This window comes from Astatotilapia calliptera, chromosome 23 (genome assembly GCF_964374335.1).
Source record: "Astatotilapia calliptera chromosome 23, fAstCal68.1, whole genome shotgun sequence".
In the NCBI taxonomy this organism is placed as follows: Eukaryota; Metazoa; Chordata; class Actinopteri; order Cichliformes; family Cichlidae; genus Astatotilapia; species Astatotilapia calliptera.
This window is the reverse complement of record NC_137443.1, coordinates 10,014,908-10,036,300: the sequence shown is the minus strand read 5'-3', so window position 1 is coordinate 10,036,300 and position 21,393 is coordinate 10,014,908. Positions and strand designations below refer to the sequence as shown.

Sequence of the window (21,393 nt, the reverse complement as noted above, 5' to 3'; positions counted from 1 at the left end):
AGACGGTGTTAAGTACATTACTTAATTACTCAAGTTACATACTGCATTACTTTTAAGAAAAGTAGTCTGTAATTTGTGTAATATGTTACTTCCTGAGTAGTTAATCCAACACTGATCACAACAAAGAGGGGAAATAGCTTCAGCAGTCACTAACATTTGACCCACAGCATAGAGTTCATTTGCATGCATGTAATGTCTTTGATATGCTGCTTAGCGATGGCGGCGACTCTCAAAGCAGAGCCAGTGGAAACCCAGTGAGAATCAATAAGTGATATGGAATCGCTGAATTCTTATTAATTCCCATCCCTACTGATCATTTTCAACTTGAAGACTCAGGTTACATTATTAAGGCGTGGCACTTTTTTATAAGGAGCCACAAATAAAAAAATAAAAAATAATTCAGCTCTTCATCCTCTCTTTCCAAATATGATCACTCACCAGCTGACACTGCTTTTAAATGTAGGGTCCAAAACCAACAGGTCACATTAAACAGTGGCTACCTCCATCTTTTCAATACAGTCTGTGGATCAGGAGGTTTAATGACTACATGTAAATCAATTAGTAAACTCTGTGTGTGTGTGTGTGTGTGTGTGTGTGTGTGTGTGTGTGTGTGTGTGTGTGTGTGTGTGTGTGTGTGTGTGTGTGTGTGTGTGTGTGTGTGTGGAGGAAGTCTATTGGGTGAAGGTGGAGTTTTTGGGGTGGGCGGTGCAGCGAGGCAGAACGCTAAAGATCAAACTGGCTCCGGTCTGTGCGTCAGTGTCTTTCATGTGTCTCGCGGAGACGTGGGTAAAAAGGACAATTATTACTGAGGCTCGAGCTCTTCTTTCGTTAATTAATATTTCTCTGAGACTCTTCGAGGACCGTTTTCCCCTTTGAGGTGTTCCTGTGTTTCCACGCCGCGGCTCAGTGACCTGAAGGAGGCTTGATGAGTGGAAGCAGCGTCGGTGAGTTGAGTTATTACGCTTACACAACACGTTACCTGGTCACGCGCTTTACAAACCACCTCACGCTTATCACACCTTAAATATATATATATATCTATATATATATATATATATATATATATATTAATAGTTTGTTATTTAGTTTTCTCTTTGTCTTTGAGCATTTTTCTTCTTTCTTTAAGCTCAGACAGAAGTGAAAGTCACGGCAGATTGTACTACAGCTAATTTAACGCTCGTAGTGATGTGAAAATTGAAAGTGTGATTATTGGAACGCTGTGTGTGTGTGTGTGTGTGTGTGTGTGTGTTTATGCTTTATGTTGAACCGCAGGAAGTCAGCCTGAAATTTAAGCAGACGAAGAAATATCTGGGTCAGCGTCAGTGGAAAGTGCAAACTGCGACCACAGATCGGCTTTTAATGAGTGTGATTTACATTTACGGGAACTATCAGGGGTGTGTTGGAAGACAAACCCACCTAAAACGAGGTTACACGGCTTCTCTGTGGAGAAAGTCAGTGGAAAAATGAACGGTGACCCTAAAAAACGATCTAAGGGGATGCGATAGACTTTTTTTTCTCTTTAATTCACTGAAAGCAGTTTTCATGGAAGTTTGAGCGCTTTAAAAACAAAACACAAAAAGACATCGGGAAGACCTCTGAAATCCCAGAGGCAAGTTTTACATTTTAAAATGTTTGTGGTTTGATTTCTCCGGTAAATGAGAACCATCATTTCCTTATTCCCACATGTGCGTTTCCTGATGTGTTGACCATTAAACATTTAGAGAAAAGTCCCCTGTGTGGGAGGCACGTTTCTTGCAAATCAAGTCAAAAAGACACCGCGTGTGGGCAGATATCAGAAGTGCTTTATGAGTTTGTTCACCTCGAATAAAAGTGGTCCCGAGTTGACTGAGCTGGGTTTATTATAATAAAACGTCCAAACAGGATTAAAAAAAAATAATCCGACCTCCGTCTACTAACTACTACTGTAATATTATAGAAATGACAAAACAATCACACAAGAGAAAGTGTAATTTATTTACACAGCCTGCCTCACCAAGAGTGTTTCTGCAGGTATTATTATTATAATAATAATGGATACTTTATTGATCCCCGTGGGGAAATTATTCTCTCTGCATTTAACCCGTTCACTCAGTGAACCAGTCGGCAGCCACCAATCCAGCGCCCGGGGAGCAGTGTGTAGGGACTGTACCTTGCTCAGGGGTACCTCAGGGTAGCCGTTCAGTGGATTTGAACCCCCGACCTTCCGATCATGAGGTGACCACGCCCCATGGGGGGACCACGCTACCTACTGTGCACTGTGTGGAGTTTGCAGTAATGTAGGGCCGTTCATAAATTTGGCTTTAACAGCTCATCAGCTCTGTTTCTTTAAATATGTCAACTAAATATATCAACTTTTATCTGGATGTTAATCACAACATGTACTGCCGTTCATCTTGTCTCACAGACAAGGGACTGTTTACACCTCCTGTTCACATCATAATTTCACATTTTCGGGTTCTTTAAATACCCACGTGTGTGTTTTTATCTCCAGCAGAATTTCATGTGCATCTCAAACCCCACACACATGGATGTCAGGAGGAAAAGGTCCAATGATGCTGCCCACGTCGGTCTACTCGGTTTCAACAACTACTAGGTGAGAGAAACACTGCACGCATCCCAGCGCCTTTCTGCTGTGCTTTCACTTGAAAGTCACAGAGGATATCACACTTGATAAGAGCTGATAAAGTGCGTGAAACAGAAGTTCCACTAAAGTCAGACTGAAATTAATTTGCCTTCCCCCGTTTTGGTAAATGTTCCGGCTCACAGTCACATCAGCCACCTGGTCAGTCACCGCAACACACCTGAAGAAGACGATGAAACCATGAGTGCAGAGCTGAGAGACCCCAGCATTCTTTCCAAACCGGAGTCCGCCTCCGACCCTCTGGGCCACCACCCTCTTTCAGACCGTGATGGCTCTCTGTTCGGCAAGCAGAGCCTGGACACAGAGGAGCACAAGCACATTAGGATCTTCCCCCAGTCCAGCTTCTGCCCATCCCAGCCCTCTCGCAGCTTGCCAGCTGGGTACAGCCCCCAAACTCCTTTCCCGAGCCAGGCATACAGCGGCTGGCTCCACCCGAGTTTCGCCAGCAGTTGGTCGGGATATCCCAACAGCCTGCCGTCCTGTCTGAGCCAGAAAGATTACTCCAGCTGTTCTGGAGAGAGCTGCCTCTCCAGATGCAAGTTCCTGTCCCTCCCCGGCACTCACAGCAGCATGGGCAGCTTAGAGCAGCCTCTCTCTCTGCGCTCCAACCCGCCTTCAGCCAACCTGTACCACCACACGTTATCGCCATACTCGTGTGCACCACAGGGGCCCGCCTGCTGTGCTCAGTGCCCTGCAGACGCCTTCAACAGGGAGCCTATGGTCAACAAGCATCCCTGGCCTGAGTACCACCCAGCTTACCGCCAGTACTGTAAGTTTGCCGGACCCTTTTTTAACCTTTAAACCACGCACAGACCGCAGCCGGTATTTATTTTGTCTGTACTGCTGCAGATGCAGGTGACTGCAGAGTTCCTGCAGGTGGATTCACACAGATGTGAGTTTTTATTTTTTTATTTTTATTTTTTTAAAATTACAATTAAATTCTTTCTCACTCTGTTGCTTGTTTCTGCTATTAAAATAAAAATTTTTTAACTACATACAGCGGACACAACGTTCCAGTCAAAGAGAAGCGCCCTCCTTGCAGCGCGCCGCTGTCTCTGGAGCAGAGTGAGTGCTCACGAGCAGATCAGACGCCTGGTCCTGTTGTCAGACGATCCCGCCTCTGAAAAAGTTTGTTTTTGTTGCAGGGCGTGTCTTCGTCACTTACGAAGCAGACAACGACAAGCATGTCAACGAGATCATCAAATTTGTGGCTCTGCTGCGGCACAACGGCTTTGACACGCACGTATGTGCAGCTTTTAGTCTTTTTGTGTGTTTTGTTTGAGCAACTTAAAATGTCAGGAGCTGGAAAAAAAACAGTTAAAATTCAGCTGGCTAGATTTTAACAAACATTTTAAAAAACTTTGTCATTGTAATACTAAAGTTACAAATTTAGGTGCAATTATTATAAATATAGTATATAATAAATAGCTTATTAAATAGCTTACTGTATATCCATTTAAACAAGTGATTTTTGAACTAAATTGTGATTCCTGCCTATTTTTGTAATTTCCTCCCAGAGTGAATGCTGGATGCTACAGATGAACTTTTAGTCTAGACTCTCATCAGCTCATCACGTTACATATTTCTTGCTTTCATTTTGTTGGTGACTCTGAGTTTCTGTTAATATCTTACAAGTTATTGCGTGTTATTTGTCAGCTTGTCCTGTTAACTGGCTTTACACAATTAAAATGTATAAAGAATTTGTGTGTTTTCTGCGCAGGGTTAAACTGTCTGACTCGCAGCTTTGCTTGTTTCAGATCGACATTTTCGAGCAGCAGTTCAGAAGCATAAGCAAGATTGACTTCATGGAGCGATACCTGAGTGAGGTAAAAAAAAAAAGCAAACTGTCGGTGAAATTCTTTCATGATGATCAAATTGAATGAAAACAATTTAAATTGAGTAATCTGCCTACAGAGGAAGTCATTTTCACATCTAGGAACTCAAGACGTTCTGCAAGTGTGAACTTGTTGCATGAAGAAGTTTGATAGCTGCAGTAGCTTACTGCCAGTTGTAATTTTCTCTTGTCTTAGAAAGAGTATCTCATCATCATCATCATCAGCCCCAAGTACTACGAGACGGTGACCGCTTCCCCTGCTGGCCTGGAGAGCGACGAGAGGACCTACAACACGGTTTACATACATAAACAGGTGAGCGACCTGAATGTGGTCCAAACGAAGACTGAAATAATCTTAACGAGAACGAAAAACTGCGTGCTCTCATCGCCGCTGTGAAATCAAATTGTGTATGTGGTTTTCCTGTGTGTGTCACTCAGCTGCAGAATGAATTCATCCAGAATGGAAGCAAGAATTTCAGGTTCATTCCTATCCTGTTCCCCGGGGCTAAAAAGGTAATTTTCACATGTCTTCCTGAGTGAGATCACGCCACTGATTCCACCCACCACCCAGTCTCACACCCTGTTTTGTTTCTTGTTGTTTTGTTTGAATGTATAATCAGTGCCACGTGCCTAACTGGCTCCAGAACACACATGTATATGGATGGCCACGTGATCGGGATGACATCCTGCGGCGGCTGATGAGGGTCGAGAAGTACAACCCACCTCCTATCGGGGAGCTTCCGACCATAGTCTCCATCCCCATTTAAAAAAACTCTGAGCTGGATTCACAGACTGGACTTAAATCTTATTGGCTGTTGGTCATTAAGGAGGTGGACAGAGTGATGAGGTGCTTTTGTGAACAGACAGATGTTGTGTGTTTAAATTAACATATAGAGAAGTGCCAGTGTTGGTCTGAGATAGACGTGCAGACTCAGGCTTTTTTTTTTTTTTAAATATATATATCTTTGCCGTTGTGCATCATGCTGTATGTGCACTGGTGCTACTCCACCTCGTGTTTTTTGTTTGTTTTGTTTTTGTTGTTTTGTTGTTGTTTTTTAAAGGGGGTCTATTATCATTCCCAGCCCAAGATAATGTTACTCTTGGAATCGGGAGCTTTGCCTGATTCACAGATCAAAGCAATCCTTATTCACCGTACAGCTGCAGAGACCGAGGAGAGTGCAAGCCATGTTGTTTTGTTAAAGCTACAGTTTGCACATGTCGCCTGAATGCGTCGTGTGCAGGTAATCACGAAGTTGCGTTTTTGAAAAGAACACAGCTGTGAGGACACAGTCTCTGGATGTGAGTGTGCAGAACAGGCAGAACGGTGTGTGCGTGCAAAAAACAAATTAAATTTTATGTGAGAACTGTTTGAGGAAAGCTTTCGTTTTCACATCTCGAGCACCTACGTTGGACTTAAACTGAGGGTGTGCCTCCTAGTAGTTGATGGTTACACTTGATTTATAGGACTAGTAAATTGCTCCTCAATAATGTACGCTTCACGCAGAGCACAGCAGGGAAAACGCTGATAGCAGAACAGGTTTCAACCCCAACTTTAGCACTGCTTTCACTCAGGGCCCAACAATACCAGACCTGGTTCAACTTGGTTTCACCTGGTTGAACATTGGTCAAGCTGGGCGAACAGTAGATACACGGGTTCAACAGCCTGGGATTTACTTTATGTATATACACTGATCTCCTTGTACATGTTTATATTAAACATCTCAAACTGGAGCGATCTACAGTACTGTGCAAAAGTCTTGAGTCACTGCTCATTTTTTAAAATACATTATCACCTTTATTCTCCAACATAGCCTAAACTCTCTGAGACGAACCTTCTGGTAATTTTCTCCAGGCTTCATTCAAAGCTGTTTTTTGAATGTCGGCTGCCTTTTGTTCTGTTCTCTGTCAAGATCACACTTCAATAATGTTGACGTCCGGGCTTCATGACTAACAGTGTTGCGTGTTGGTTTTTTTGTCTTTTCTGTCCGGATTTGCTTTTAGCAGATTGACAGTGGTCTCATACACAATGTCAATCAGAGGAAAGTATTGGATGGTGGATCAAAACCTGATGGTACTTTCAGCATTCCTAAGACCATGAATTTTGACAAGATTCCCCACCATGTTTTACAGATGACCGCTATTGGCCCCTGATCTCATCCTTATGGACTGACCGTGATTTAAACCAAAAATTTTCCAATTTGAATTTGTTACCACTGATTCTTCGCTCCAGTTCTCGTGTAATTTCGCATACTTCTTTTTCCCTTCCTTACAAATGGCTTCTTCACAGCCTTTCACTGAGACCACTTCTGATGAGGGAATCACCTTGTTGATGTAAACTTACTATTTTAAGACTATCAAACTGTGTTAGCTTTGGCTTTTTTCATATAATAAACAAAAGACACGGAAATACAGCATCCAACTGGCAGACTTGCAAAAGCACCAAGAGATACAATTTAAAAAGAACTTCTTTGCAAAGTTGTATTATGTAAAAACACAACACTGGTTCATCCCTTGAGTTAGGTGCCTTTTTTGTGCTCTGGTGATAAGTAGGTGACTGAGTGGCTTAACTAACAAAAGAAGTTCCTCTGAAAATGGACAGGTACGGGGACTGGGCTGAAAGCTCAAGTCTACTTAAAGTCTGGCTCCCTGGATGTGAAGAAATGAAGTGTGGCTCAGGCCTTTTACACAGTACTGCATGTGACAGAAATTTAGGCAAAACATAATAGTTCCCCTTTAATTTTAAAGCCTGAAAACACAGATTCGTGAATGTTTGTTTGTTTTACTGGACATCTCCTACACGTCACTACAAACAGATGTATATGTGTTTGAGTGGAACAGCAGGGCTCTCACTTACGATGTGCAAACATTGACCCAGATACTATATTCTCTCAGCCTTTATGACTTATTACAGGTGCCTGTTCATTTTGAACAGCTGCTCAACTGGACGCATAACACAGTGGTTTGTCATCGTGTTTTCTTATATTGTGTGTGGTTCGTATTGTTTAAAGAGAATGCAGGTGCGGGTAAAAATGGTTTGTGGCTTTTGTATTTGCATTTATACCTCTCTGTAAGCTGCACCCGAATTAATTTTCTCTAACCCACTTTTGTTAATTTATGTTCCAACTAAGTTATTCTTAAAAAGTTTTAGCAATTATTTTTTTCTGTATGAGCGTTAAAGTGTGTTGTCGTCCCCCCTAGCATCTAACCTTTTGTACTGAATACAACAAAAAGAGCAGGGGGTAATCTGGTGTTTTTCATGTTCCTTCTGCATTGGAAACTATTCTCAGGGGATCCTTGATGCTATGTTACAATAAAAGTATTGAATGACTTGCCCCCGAGCTGTCCTCTGAAAAATGCACAAGCGTTTGTAAAATTGCCCCCAAAAAATACAGACAAGCAGAGGCACGCTCCTGGGCTTCGTGGGGCCTCTACAAAAAGCAAGCTGAATTTTTCGGTTTAGAGACGAACCATGAGAACTTTAAGGTTTGATTGCAGATGTGTCAACACGTCGCTGCCTCTGATGCCTCCATGAGAAATCCAACTGAGTCGCTTTGTCTGCTAACGAAACCTCTGAAGCGGCGCTGCAGTCGAATTACATCTGCTGCCTCTCCTTGCGTTATGAAAAAACTTCAACAGGATGTTGTATAAAGATAATTAGCTGACACAGCTGCCTGCTTCTCAAGAATCTGCAAATTTAGACTCAAATGGGTCATCAGAGGCTGGCTGTGGTTAGAGAAAAATCTTGTGTAATGCTGTGACACATTTAAAGAAAGCGCCTGCGTGTGCGGAATATGACACCACCTCCATCCTCGCACAGGTTGAATAAATACATTAAAATCCTGCTTTTTGCACAACTGATTACAAGCGAGATACAGATTAATGGTTTTATCTTCACAAGAGGTAACACTGCAGATGTTCATACATTAAGAAAAAAATCTGAATACAGTGTTTCATATATTCATCCATATATTGAAAAGTACATGAAATAATATTAATTTTAATAACAATAAAAGGACAATGACATCTGTAACAAAAGTGGATTACAAAGTGACTTTTTATGCAAATAACTCTTAAGAATTAGGAGACAAATCAGACAATAATTCAATTTTACTGTATGTAAAAACACTGAAGTGCTATTTGTTCAAAGCTACAAAATACACTTAAAAAAAGCAGGAAGAGTTCTTTTTTATTTCCTTCAAGGAAAAGTACTATAAAATAAGTTACAGTACAGTGAATTTGTTCAAACTGACTTTTGTTCCCGTCTTCCAGCCTTTTGTAAGCACAAACAGAAGATAGTCATACAGGAGCAGAGAGGGAGATTGTTCGAAAGTCACTTTCCTCAAAAAAAGAAACGAGCAGCCGCGCTGTCGTCGATAACTGTGCATCTTTAGTGTGTTTGTGTTTACAATAATCACACAAATGTTTCTGAAAATGTGAAACCTTTGAGCTTTGAGTCTTCATAGTCTGCTGGTCACGTCGCCTGTGGCCTTAGAAGAAATCTTGGTACTTCATGAGCTCAAAAAAAAAAAAAGAGGCACAAATACTTCATGTTTAGTCACATAACACAGAGACGAGCTCTCATACATCGTCAGCCGGCAAAGGAGGTATGTTGAACCTTGGTCTTGTGAAAAAAGCCATCTTCTCTCTGCAGGCAAAGACGACGACTTGTTATAATTAATATGCCGTTTTTAGTAAAAGCTTCCTAATCAGCAGTGATCTTGTGAACTGTGCCGTGTCTCTTTGGTGTTTGACTTTTAAATCAGTGTAGACAAAAGTTCTGTCGTTTTGTGTTTCGTACACTTTGCTGCTTTGACCGTAGATTTTCGGTCAGTTTTGCACAATGTGTCATTTTTGCATTGTGACATTGTGCTGTGTAAGGCTGGAAAAATGCACACATGGTCACCAAATTGGTCCTGAATTGATGGATATTTTTAGTTAGTCCTTAAAGAGCAGGTGGATCAGCAACTTGGAGTGCTGATAAAGCAGGAATGGATCGTCGCTGATCAGTTAGGTCTAGACTTTGATGTCCAATGTGTCAGAGATTTGCAGACGTTATGAATGAAGAAGAAAGATCAGTCTTTGCATGAACTTGACTTATTTGCCAGTAAAAGTTTTAGAAATTCTTCTCCTGCTACTTGTCACATTTCTGATTATTTAAGTCTTAAAGAATTTAATTTAGTGGAACCCACTGTTTGGGCCTGCCATGACTTTCTTCTGATGGAAATAACCACAAATGTAACATTATGTAAGGTTCCCGATTTAAACTATGGATATGTGATATGAATAAAGTAGGAGCTCTGTAGATCTTAAGTTTCTAAACAACAGTCCTCTTCCACGATATCTTTCTTCAGAACACGAGGAAGGAATAGATGCCAAGCTAAATTTAAGACTTCTTCTGGGGTCAGCGGGCGTTCATAGCATACAGCTGAAACAGATTTTAGCTGACTTATATATCACATCAGTTTAACCTGAAGTGCAGCCTCTGCTGACAGGCACAGTAATTTTCCTGGACTTCGGTGCCGTGACTAACAATGTGAAAACTGATCAGTGCATTTCTCACCTGAACGTCTGCACAGGCAGCGGCTCCTTCTGGCTCTGCCCTCTCATCTGTAGAACCTCCTTAGAGGCCTTCCTCAGCCTCCTCTCTGCCGCCTCTTCCTGACGTTGCTCCTGCTTGCTTTGGTTGGCCTGTAAAGCAGCAAAAACTGTCAAACGCTGCTGGGAGAGGCGTATTTGTAAGGGAGCTGCAGCCCACTCGGTTTCCTCACCTGTCTCTGGGCCTCTCTGAGCAGGCATCGAAAGCGCTCGTCCCTCAGCGCCCAGTTGGGGAGCTCGGTGGCCTCCCTGGTCTGCGGCTCCTCCAGTCGCAGCTTCAGCTCTCTCAGGGCGCTCAGCTCCTCCATCAGCTGCCTCTGACGGGTCCTGCAGGCCTGGAGATCCAGCTCCAGGTCCAGGGAGGTGCGCGTCGGCTGCTCGGCCAGGGGGGAGCGGTACGACTGCTGCTCACACACAGACAACTCAGGTAAACGACAAAAAAACCCGTACAGGCACAGGGTGAAAGAGACATAATGAGAACGTACCTGCTTATATCGCAGTGTTCTTCTTTCCAATGTGTTTCTAACAAAAGGCGACTTCTTTGGTAGAGTTGAGCTGTCACTGTCACTGCGATACAGCTGAAAGAAACAATAACATCCACTTTAAGGCCACGGCTCACCCTAAAATCAAATACATGTTTCCACTGCCCCATGGTGCCAAATAATCCAGCTAGATTATTTTAGTGCGAGTTGCCTTATTTTAAAGTGAGCCACGCTTAGTAATGTGCAAAACTCTTGAGCCGACCCTAATTTCTTTACATTTTGTTATGAATATGGAAAATATGGCAGTGATTTATTTCATGTTTAAACTGGCCCAAATGTTTTAGTTAATTACAGACAAGTGGAGACACGGACTTCCCTGCAAGGCTTTGTGCACCAAAAACGGTTTGAACAATTCTAATTAGCTTGAATGTCAATATTTGGTGCGACCACCTTTATCCTTTAACACAGCTTGGACTCTCTCAGACCAGCCTTCTGTAAGTAGTGTTCAGGAACAGTTCTCCAGGCTTTCAAGGACATTCAAAGCTCTTCTTTGGAAGAACATGATCCCACACTACTTCAATAATGTTAAGGTCCGGGCTCTGGGGAGGCCAGTCCATTGTTGTTTCCCATCAGATGCTAAATTAATCACATCACTTCGACAAGATTCCCAACACTGCTGACTGAAATGTAGCCTCAAACTACAACAAACCATGGTTTATAGATTTTGGAATAAAATTGGATCGCTCCATAAGTACGATGGCCCTCAGTGATGCCTGTAATTTGGAACACCTCAGCCTTTGCTCCCTGTTTCCCTTCCTTAAGAATGGCTACTTGACAGCCACTCTTCCACTGAGACAACATCTGATGAGGCTTCAGGGCCAAATGTATCTCTCAGGTCCTGTGCCAGGTCCTATTTCTTTCTTTTATACACAGATTTATTTTAGGACTGCCATTTCCACTTCAGCTTCAGGTCCAATTCAATTCAATTTATTTATATAGCACCAAATCACAACAACAGTCGCCTCAAGGCACTTTATATAGTAAGGTAGACCCTACAATAATACCTTCAGAGAAAAAAAACCCAACAACCATATGACCCCCTATGAGCAAGCTATTTGGCGACAGTGGGAAGGAAAAACTCTCTTTTAACAGGAAGAAACCTCCGGCAGAACCAGGCTCAGGGAGGGGCGGGGCCATCTGCTGCGACTGGTTGGAGTGAGAGAAGGAAGACAATGCACTGATGTAGTTTTTTAGGACTGCCATTTCCACTTTATGGACACTTTGCACAGTATTCCAAAAGTTTTCAGCTTATTCCTCGTTCTATACTATTTTAAGCAAATATATTGTCTTTGGCATTTTTCATATATTCAATTAGTTTTTCATAGATTTAAAGATGCATTTGGTTCTTTACCAAGTCGTGTGTTACATGTAAACAACACTGCTTCGTACTTTGAATTAGGGGCCTTTTTTATGGTTGAATGATTCATAGATAAGAGTTAAGTGTGGCACAAAGGACTAAAAATCATTCATCTCACAAAAAATGTGAGACACTCATTCATGTTTCTTTCCACAAATCATGACCCAGTTAGTCTAAAAACACAAACCTGTTACCGCACTACACCCACCGATCTTAGCGCTGCAGACGAAAGCGCAAATCTACACAGGATGTAAACACTTAAAGTCGTCCCCTCACAGCTGAGCAGAAACTAGCTGTGCACTTCTTTTGGTTGGCAAATGTAGACAGTAGAGAGAAATTAGTTCCGACATGAAACTGCTCACAACAGCGTTTGTGGATTTTATTTGGGTATTTTAGTAACTAGGTCATGATTTCTGGAAAGAGACACAGCTGTCAGATGATGTTTTTGAGCTATATATATTAAGATAAAGGAGACACCTCCACAGCTGATGGGCAACTCAAACCAAACAATACAGTATAAATGTTCCTGGAGGTGGGCGGGGCGCGGGCGGGTGGCAGAAAGTCATAATTATGGTTGACAAGGTTGAATGTTGTCTGTTTAACTTGCTGTAAAACAGTTAATTACATTCAAGAATCAGCTCATGTTTGAACATTTTAAATACTTAAAATGAGGGGGGGCTTTCCTGCACATTGTCTGCACATTAATCGTGCACGGCCTTTTCATCCAGATGGATATACAGCATGACAGGAAAGAAAGATGAGAATTACACTACACATCTTATATTCGTATCTATATGCTGTCACTTTTATAATAAAATAAAATACTCACCCTGCACACATACTGATTCCGAGCGCCCGGTGAGAAGGTCTGGGAGCGAACGATGGTGCTACCACGCATGAACGGCGAGGCGTGACCCCAGCGGCCTCCCCGCTCTTTAGGTCGGACTCGCACCGGCTCCGGGAACATGCCTTCTGTCATGGTTGCCTTTTCTACCTACAAAAAATGTATGAACAGAACTTTTAATGCCAGATTTTTTTCCCCCAATAAGAATCTCCTCACTACCAAAGCGTCACCTCGTACCTTTATTGTTGAGGGTTTGCAGACTGTCTGGTCACAGCGTCCTCCGGTGGTGATGCAGATTCCCTCTGCACACAGGCCCTCTGAGCAGGGAGCGGCGAATGCAATGCTGTTGCTGCAGCCGCTGTCCACTGACTCCGCCTGCCAACTCCTGAAAAATGCACCATCCTCATAAAGGTACAAACATGACAGGGGCCAAAACGATGTATTTATTTGTCAAAGCAAAATCTAGCCTGAGAGGAGGATAATGTCACCTTTCCGACGCTGCCTCCCCAGGCTCGTCCTTCTTCTCCCGCTCCTCCAGGTGGGTGGGGGTGTTGCGTGACAGCAGATTGCATGCAGTGTCCTGTAACATCACATTTTAATCCCTCAAAAAAGATCTTCAGTCTTTCATCACTCCCCTCCCTCTGACTGCTGAGGCTGGAGCATGCAGGCTGACTTGGCTTCTGACACACATTCTTGTCAATTACGCACTTGAACAAGCTACACGCCTGCAGGCCATTGGCTACAAGCTGCTATTCAACAATGGGAATGTGAATTTATCCAAAAGAATTAGCAGGATTACAACTTACAGGATCCAGTGAACAAAATTAGTTTACTCAGGCTCAGCTCTTGGAACCACAGGCTGCGGCTTTATTGTGGATGTAGCAACTGTAATGTCAATCTGGTTTATATACGCGATTTGACACCTTAATGTTTTGGGCAAAATGACTATTTGGTCTGAATTCTCCCTGACCAGGTCCTCCAGACGCAGTCACACAGCCAAAGTCTTTGTTTTTAACTGGTTTTTAACTGATTTTTACCTGAGCAGCACCGTCCAGCTGCTTCCTGACACTGCTGTTATTGACTAAATAAAATATGTTTACCATGGCTCCGGGCCTTTGTTCGTCAACCTGGCCATCCTGGTGTCTGCGTTGGATGACGTTCCTCTGTTCAGGCCTTTGTGACTCTGTCCCATTCAACATCTGCACTCGCAGCCAGTGGTAAACCATCTCTGGGCTCCCCTCACAATCTGCCAGGCTCACCTGGGCTTTACCCTGCAGGCAAACACAGGACATTTTAATCTGAACAGCTGTAACCCCAGTCTCCACCAGCAGTGAGGTTATGGTAGCTGAGCCCTTCAGACCCACCAGCAGCTCTTCCTGAGCCTGAGGTCCCAGTGAGCAGACAGACAGCTGCAGAACGCACACCGCCAGGGCGTTTGCTGGGACAGGAATGCGGAAGCCTTCGTTGAAAGTCATCTGGGATTGTGGCTCCAATGCTGTACAACAGTAAAACGCACAGGCCCTGCTGCCGTCCAGTGAAATCAGGTGCACCTTCACATACCTGAAGAACAACGCATGAAAAGAACAATACTCAGACTTCTACTTAATGCAAATGAGTGTCCTCAGAGTGCTGAGACAGAAAAGATTCAGAGTGTTGGCTCAAGTAAAAGGAACACTATAGGAAGAAGGAAGTTTCTACTCCCTTTGTCATTGAGTCTGCCTTTACATTAAACAACTATTTTAAAAAATGGGCTGTTCTAAAGAGCTCAATAAATTCCTCTGTGATATGATGCAACATATCAGTTTGTGAAATTTCTTCCCCTGATATTCCACGAACAACTGCAGGAGGCAAACTGGAGATAAGTGGGTACCTTTAAACGCAAAGTGCAAAGATCAAGGAAAGTCTAACGAAGTACTCGGACATCCTTTTAACTGTAATGTTTATGGCTGAATACAGCTCGTGCAGTGTTGTTTTGCTGTTGATATTTTATTCTTATTCCATGTAATAAAAACAGGATAGTGAGCCAATGCTCCAGCCTGTGCACCAGGCCTATCATCTCAGTGGCCTGACAGTCTCAATACGAGTTAGAAAAGATATGGGAAATTTAGCTAAACAGATTAATGATTAAAAAAAAAAAAAAAAACTGCATAAATTTTTTAAAAAGTTGACTTTTAAACTAGAAATCCATCAAGTCTGTTCTTTTTAACCTAAACTGGAGTAGCAGCAGTTTCCCTGTGCATCCCGTAAACTAACCATCTGATTAATATAGAGTCATCTCCTTCTGCCACTTTAACTCTTCCACAAGTATTTCTTTCATTTTCAGAGCTGAAAGTACTCACACTTTATAGCCGTCTCTCACAATTGACCTATTTAAATTTTTGACTTGTAACAGATGCAGTCGCAGAGACTGAGAACTGGACTCCCACCTGTGAAGAGAGAATACAGTTCATCCAGAGATATTAACGAGGAACGAGCTTTGCCACCCACGCACTGTCTGCACTAACTTGTTTACTCACAGCAGTCCCAGTTGGATCTGGGTGGGCTCGCTCGCAGACGTCAGCTCTTTCATGTATGACATCTCATCAAACTCCTCCGCCCTGTTGGACGAATGGAAAAATGGTGAATGAGCAAAGAGTTTTCCCACTTTACTGGACACAAGCTTTTTGTTTAGTCTACTAAAGGTAGTCAAGCCTCTATGGACAGGATTATAACTACCTGAATTTATAATGAAATGCAATGCCATGCAAACACCACAGTCACAAATTCTGAACGCGTTCTTATTTCGGGTGTAGTACTCTCCTTCTCCACTAGGAGGTGTTAAAGTTTAGCTTTAATACCGTGAGAATGGACCTCTACTCACCTTCTGCCCCAGGCCTCAAACACCCCGCTGTCGGTGGCCAGAGCATCCTCAGAAACACCTGCAGAGACTCTCCTGGCTCTCCTGCCACTTCTGTTGGCACTGTTTCCCCTCAGAGTAACTCCTACAAAGATTTGGAGTTAATTCAATGCATTAGCAGGTAGGCTTTAGCATTTTAGGTAAAATCATATCTTTAGAGTCTCAGGAAGACAGCCTGCCTCAGGAAAAGCAGCTCACAGAATGAGTGAGCTGTTGTCTCTTGCTGTCTTTTACTGATTAGACATTGTGTCATTTAGAATTTCTGCTCTTTTGCCTTTATTCTTTTATTGAGATCATGATAATTACCCACAAACTCAACTTCTTTGGGGTTTCTGTGAACATTTATTATAATTAAATCAAATTAAGTAGCTAAATATCTTGGCAGAGAGTGAATTTTAACTTTATTGAATGTCTACAGTGACGATAAGGAAATGTGCTGAAAGGCAAAACAAGATAATAACAGCAAAACAGAAAACAGCACAGTGACCGTTTTAATCATTTTGACCCATTAATATAACATTTTTTTTGTGAACTCTGAGTTAGGTTTATACAGAGTTTCTTCACTTACCTGTGGAGGTGAAAGCCGCCTGAGCCCCACTGTCTCTGTGAATCTTGTTATCCAGTTGATGCACAGCGGCCGGGCTGACCGTTTCCTCACTGCTTATCATGGAGGTGTGTGATAGGGTTTGTGACTGCGCCCGCAGCCCCTCTAAAATACCGCGGCCCGCCTGCTCCATGTATTCCTCCGTCATCTGGGTGAGGGGACAGTCCTGAGGGGCAGAGTGGTAGGGCGTGTCCATTGGCGAGCTGGGCGGTGACAGGGAGGAGAGCGAGGAGCGGGAGGACAGCGAAGCCAGGGACTGCGGGGTGTCGTGGGAGCGTTTGGTTTTGCTCTGGGTCAGAGGGTCGGGGGTAAACATGGAGCAGTCTCTTGAGACGGTCTCTGGGGGAAGCAGGTAACGGAGGTGAGGCTCAAGGGGCTCTCCAGCGCCCTCGTGGCGCTCATATTGGGGGAGACCGTAGATGTCACTGAAACTGATGGAGCTGAGGGAGCCTCGGCTGGACGCCAGGGAACCCCGACTGGAGGCTAAAGAGCCGCGGCTGCTGCTGGACGACACGGTCAGAGAACTGGCCGACAGGCTGGAGGCAGACAAGACAAAGGAGCAGGAGAGAAATGGGTAGAAATCTAAATAATGCCTTTTATGAATTCAGTAAATGAAAACTTTATTTATTATAGTTATTTAAAGCTGTCTGCACTTCTGTTTTATTTTGATTACAATTTCACTTTAATTTAAAACTCCCAGTGGTGGCAAAACTACAGAACATGTGACTCATGAGAGAGCAGACACAGACAATGACTGAGGAACTTTAGGAGTGTGTGCTGCACCTTTTCAGCTGGGAGTGAAGGTAGGTGGTGATGCGTGTTGCCTCCTCCAGCTGTCTCAGCAGAACATTCCTCTTCTCCTGCTGCAGGATCCTGTTGGGAGATTCACTTCGATGTATAAGAAATCCAGAGTTCAATGTATGGCATCACATATCAGCCGACAGGCTTGTGTAACAGCTCACTGCGTTTTAATCTTACAGGATAAACTGGGCTACGAATGTGGAATGAGTCTTCAGGTGTCTTTATTATTATATATCCAATATGGTGCTATTGGTGTGTTCTGATGATAACTGTTACTTATTAACCCAATATTTATTAAATAACATTAAAGTGCACCTGACTGTAAATTATCACTCTGACAGGCAAATTTAAGATGCATAAACAAATAATACAGTAAGAGAGCACACTGTCATCATTCTCACCTCTGATTGGCTCCCTGGCTTTGGGAGCTCTGTGCCCTCTGCACCTCCTCCTCCAGCCTGGAGCGCTCCTCCTCCAGCTCCAGCAGCTTCTCCGGCAGGTGCTGCTGCTTGCTGACATGAATGATCTCCTGCAGGAGGGCCTCCTTCTCGCGCAGGAGTTGCAAGAAGTCCCGGTCGCGGTCTGCCTCGGCCCGCCCCGACCAGCTCTCACTGTCCAGCTGTGCTAGCTGGTGCTGTATGCTCTGCACCCTGAGAGAGGAGCGGGAAAGATTACACATGCTGTATAAACCCTTTACATTTTTACATCGTAAATTTCACGTTCACTTTAAATTCACATACCATGATTAAGAAGAAATTTAAAAAAAATCAGTCTTTCAGACTCAGAACTTCATGATAATAGTTGTGGTTTAAAGTTTACATACACTCACATTCACAACCTCTGTGGCCCCATATTAATATTTTTATGAGCGGCTGCTGAATAAATGCTACCTGCAGCATTATGTACAGCTTCTGTTTACTCTGCACAAGTGTTTATAGCAACACACGTACAATCAGCTCCACTTAACACTGCACACTTGAGCCCTGCTGACGCTTCATGCTGTGATTTATAATGACAGCATTCAGTGTCTGTAATTTCTGCCCGAGCTACCTGCTGCATCAGCGAGTGCTCTTACAGGTGTATACGATCCAGATGTTTGCTCAGAGTTAATTGGGTTCTCACAGAGTGATTTCTCAGCTTGGATGAAATAACTGTGTTTATGTGAGATGGATTTGAGACAGAGTGACTCAGTGACAGAGCATGCAAGTTTCCACAGGTCTCCCCCCTCCCTCCCTGCCTCTCTTCCCCTCCTGATGTCATGGTTGGCACTACAGCTGCTGGGTCACAACAGCAACATGAATCTTTTTTTTTTTTTTTTTTTTTAAATGTGTATCGAGCCAAAGTAATAACTCAGGATGTTGCTGCTGTAACCTCTTTATAGCTGGAAGACTGTCTGACCAGGAATCATTAGACAACACAAACATCAGAAGTTTGTTCTAGATTTTCTCACCGTCTGTCATTTTTGTGAACTGGGTCATATAATTTCCACTGTAATTTAATTTTCTTATAATAATGACACATAGTTTGGATAAGGCATGACCTGAGTGTGAAAGCAAAACCGATTTACTCGTTTAACGACCCTCTCCTATGGCCATGAGCTGCGCAATCCGCCAGAACAGCATCACAGATACAATTGACCTAAATGAGCTTCCTCGTAAGCGTGTCAGTGCATATAGGCACGTAGGGTTGGTACGCAGTACTGGGACACATGACGACATCAGCTGGATTAGCTTCTGATTTCAATGTTTCACTTTAATCATTGATATGATTTTGAATCCAGCCTTCAAACAGTTGAGAATTTCCACTGACTGCTGTCACATCATCACATTTGTCCTCAGTGAATTAGTGAGAGATGTAAAGGAATTCCATGCTTTATCCAGTGTTGATTTTGCCAACATATAAGTTGGTCTACGCTATAGGGTGAGCTGGGATATATTTAGCCAAACAGTGTCTATATTAAATCACCCTGCGGAGAAACAGGGTTTGACATGGAGGCTGGCCGTGGGCAGTCCTCTCCCTTTGGCTGTGTGCACAAAGGCAGCACACAGTCAGCAGCAGCAGCGTGGCCAGGCAAGAATGTGACCACCCAGCTCATTCTGCCGGCCAGACATCGCTCAGCAGCCACGTCCACCGGGCGCAAATACTATTCATAACACATCCTCCCACTGCTGGTGTGTCATAGTAGTACGAATAACAAACAGCCAGGCACACTTACTTTTTCTTGGCTTCCTCGTACTGCCAGTTCAGTTTCACTTTGTCCACCAAATATGAGGAGTCTTGGGAAACATACTGAAGAGAAATAAGGCAATGGACCAGATTACACGATACGATCAGATTATTTGGCTTTAGTCACTTCAAATTTATGCAGGGAGTTAAATAAAGTAATACACTCATCATCTGGGATGCTGACTATTAATTTAGGGTGAGACAGGGAGGTGTAGCGGCGTCTCCTACCTCCCCCATGATGTCAGTCTGACAGCCAGTGTCACAGTACTGCTGCAGATTGTCACCCACGGTCCCAGTGCTGTTCGCCATCTCGCTGGCCGAATCGCTCACCGACAAGCTGCTTTGGAAGTTAACAGTCAGCTTAGCCAGGCTCTGTGAGAAAGAGGACACGTTATGTTCATTTCCAACTCCATATTTATACTCTTAAATAATTCAAACCTTCGGATGATTCAGAGTTCAAAATAATCTTTATTTAACTTATACCGGGATATGTTAGAGATATGACTTCATTTTAATAAACAGTCAAGAGTAGTTTTTGTTCTTTGGGAACAACGGCCTGCTTCTTTCTTATTCACACAGGCGTACTCCGTCTTGCTTCTATTGATTTTCACTGCAAGATGTTAGCGAGACCTGCTATGATGTACGGTTTATGGACAGCGGCACTGTCGAAAAGACAGGAAGCGCATCTGGAGGAGTTGAAGATATTAAAGCTTTCATTGGGAATGACAAGAATGGACAGGATAAGAAATCATTATAATAAAGGACAGATTAGGTTGAGTAGACTGAGAGAAAGTAAGAGAGGCTGAGACAGTTCAGACAGTGGACATATTGGACAAAGGATGTTTAATATGGAGCTGTCAGACAGCGAGAAAAGAGGAAGACCTCAGAAATTTCATGAACATAGTGAAGGAGGTACATGCAGAGGGTTGGTGTGACAGAAGAGGATGTTAGGAATAAGGTGAGATGGATTCAGATGACCTGCAGTTGTGATCCCTAAAAGAAGCAGTCGAAAGAAGAAGAAAAAAAGGTTCAAATTTCTTTGGTGGTCACCAGTTACGGTCACTTAAAGATAGCTTGGAAAATGCCCCCACAGCCAGAGTGGTAAAAAATAAAAATAAAATAAAAGTTAACATCAAACCTTCTACTAGAAAGAATAACATAAATACTGAAGGCCAAAGAAGACAAGTCTGAAAAGGTCTGGAGACCGTTTTTTACTTTCTCTGTTATCAGTGTAATTGTTTATTGTGAATCATGCAGAGTTTGTTTTTACTGAATTATTACAGGGAGTTTTTAGCCAAATTAAATGCCTCCGTTTTAGTTTATGTGAGTAGGTGCTTTAACGTGTTTGTATGATAAACGTTTGATCGTTTGCTTTTTCTTAAATGCCTTGTGTGAATTTTTCTTTTGATAAAGAAAAAATATGTCAAAAAGTGTCATCTGCCTCCACTGCGTGCTCAAAAATAGATCGTGATGCTGCCAGGAAATGCATCTGCAAATGTGGTCATCATTATCATCCTGTTACCGCTCGATTATTCACAATTTATTGCTGCGTCGTATATTTTGGTTTGCTGACAAAACCTGAAACTTGGTGGGTGATTCAGATGTCTGGAAATGTGCTTTAATAATAGACAATGAGGCAAAGTAGCAGAGGCTGACAGACACTAGAGGTCAGTATCGAACATGTCAACAACAAAAAAAAAAAAAAAAACTGAGAACTTCTGAAGCTAGCAAGTCAACATGATCTTTAAAGAAGAAGGGGAAAAAAGAGACACCTGGATGAGGTCCTGCCTCTCCTTCTCGCCTGTGCTGATGGCCTTCTTGATGCTACGCAGTTCGTTGAAGATGGCTTGAGCCTCGTCCAGCTTGTAGTTTGTCTGACTGGAGGACATCTTTCTGTCAATCCTGGAAGGTAAAAAATACACATTTTATATCTGCTAAGACACTCTTGGCTTTTGCAAAGTATAATGAAGCTCTGATGTACAGCAAGGGCTCTCGAAACATTATGACCGAGTGGCATGTAATGTGGTTTATTTTGATTTTTTTTGTTGTTGTT

The 21,393-nt window shown here is 43.0% G+C and overlaps 2 protein-coding genes across 3 annotated transcripts in view; one reads left to right on the top strand and one right to left on the bottom strand.

Annotated features, from left to right (window-relative positions):
- Window positions 1-683: 683 nt before the first annotated feature.
- traf3ip2l (TRAF3 interacting protein 2-like) lies at window positions 684-7,808 on the top strand. 2 transcript variants are annotated; one of them, XM_026157971.2, is made up of 10 exons: window positions 684-944; window positions 2,495-2,593; window positions 2,767-3,410; window positions 3,491-3,533; window positions 3,642-3,706; window positions 3,787-3,884; window positions 4,399-4,467; window positions 4,672-4,788; window positions 4,914-4,988; window positions 5,096-7,808. In XM_026157971.2, the coding sequence occupies exons 2-10, from the start codon at window positions 2,529-2,531 to the stop codon at window positions 5,240-5,242; spliced, it is 1,323 nt and encodes a 440-aa protein (XP_026013756.1). In that variant the 5' UTR covers window positions 684-944; window positions 2,495-2,528; the 3' UTR covers window positions 5,243-7,808. The 2 variants fall into 2 exon arrangements, with proteins under 2 accessions (XP_026013756.1, XP_026013754.1); XM_026157969.2 differs by having other exon boundaries at window positions 685-944; window positions 2,492-2,593.
- A 537-nt stretch (window positions 7,809-8,345) lies between these two features.
- wwc3 (WWC family member 3) overlaps window positions 8,346-21,393 on the bottom strand; it is a 40,393-nt gene continuing 27,345 nt past the window's right edge. Inside the window, exons 6-23 of the mRNA XM_026157968.2 lie at window positions 21,113-21,242; window positions 19,569-19,712; window positions 19,330-19,403; window positions 17,516-17,764; window positions 17,097-17,186; window positions 16,278-16,849; window positions 15,674-15,794; window positions 15,330-15,410; window positions 15,153-15,239; window positions 14,178-14,373; window positions 13,914-14,084; window positions 13,302-13,393; window positions 13,051-13,198; window positions 12,799-12,963; window positions 10,556-10,648; window positions 10,244-10,474; window positions 10,036-10,163; window positions 8,346-9,120 (exon numbers count right to left, since the gene is read on the bottom strand). Coding sequence (XP_026013753.1) covers window positions 9,054-9,120; window positions 10,036-10,163; window positions 10,244-10,474; window positions 10,556-10,648; window positions 12,799-12,963; window positions 13,051-13,198; window positions 13,302-13,393; window positions 13,914-14,084; window positions 14,178-14,373; window positions 15,153-15,239; window positions 15,330-15,410; window positions 15,674-15,794; window positions 16,278-16,849; window positions 17,097-17,186; window positions 17,516-17,764; window positions 19,330-19,403; window positions 19,569-19,712; window positions 21,113-21,242 — 2,839 coding nt within the window. The 3' untranslated portion in view covers window positions 8,346-9,053. The remainder of the gene's footprint in view (window positions 9,121-10,035; window positions 10,164-10,243; window positions 10,475-10,555; window positions 10,649-12,798; window positions 12,964-13,050; window positions 13,199-13,301; window positions 13,394-13,913; window positions 14,085-14,177; window positions 14,374-15,152; window positions 15,240-15,329; window positions 15,411-15,673; window positions 15,795-16,277; window positions 16,850-17,096; window positions 17,187-17,515; window positions 17,765-19,329; window positions 19,404-19,568; window positions 19,713-21,112; window positions 21,243-21,393) is intronic.

What these genes read in the sequence shown, in the direction of transcription:
- traf3ip2l (XM_026157971.2), top strand. Translation starts at nt 2,529, where the DNA reads ATGTCAGGAGGAAAAGGTCCAATGATGCTGCCCACGTCGGTCTACTCG. An exon ending in GCCGCTGTCTCTGGAGCAGA is followed by an intron (nt 3,707 to 3,786) that starts GTGAGTGCTCAC and finishes TTTTTGTTGCAG; the next exon opens with GGCGTGTCTTCGTCACTTAC. An exon ending in TGGAGCGATACCTGAGTGAG is followed by an intron (nt 4,468 to 4,671) that starts GTAAAAAAAAAA and finishes CTCTTGTCTTAG; the next exon opens with AAAGAGTATCTCATCATCAT.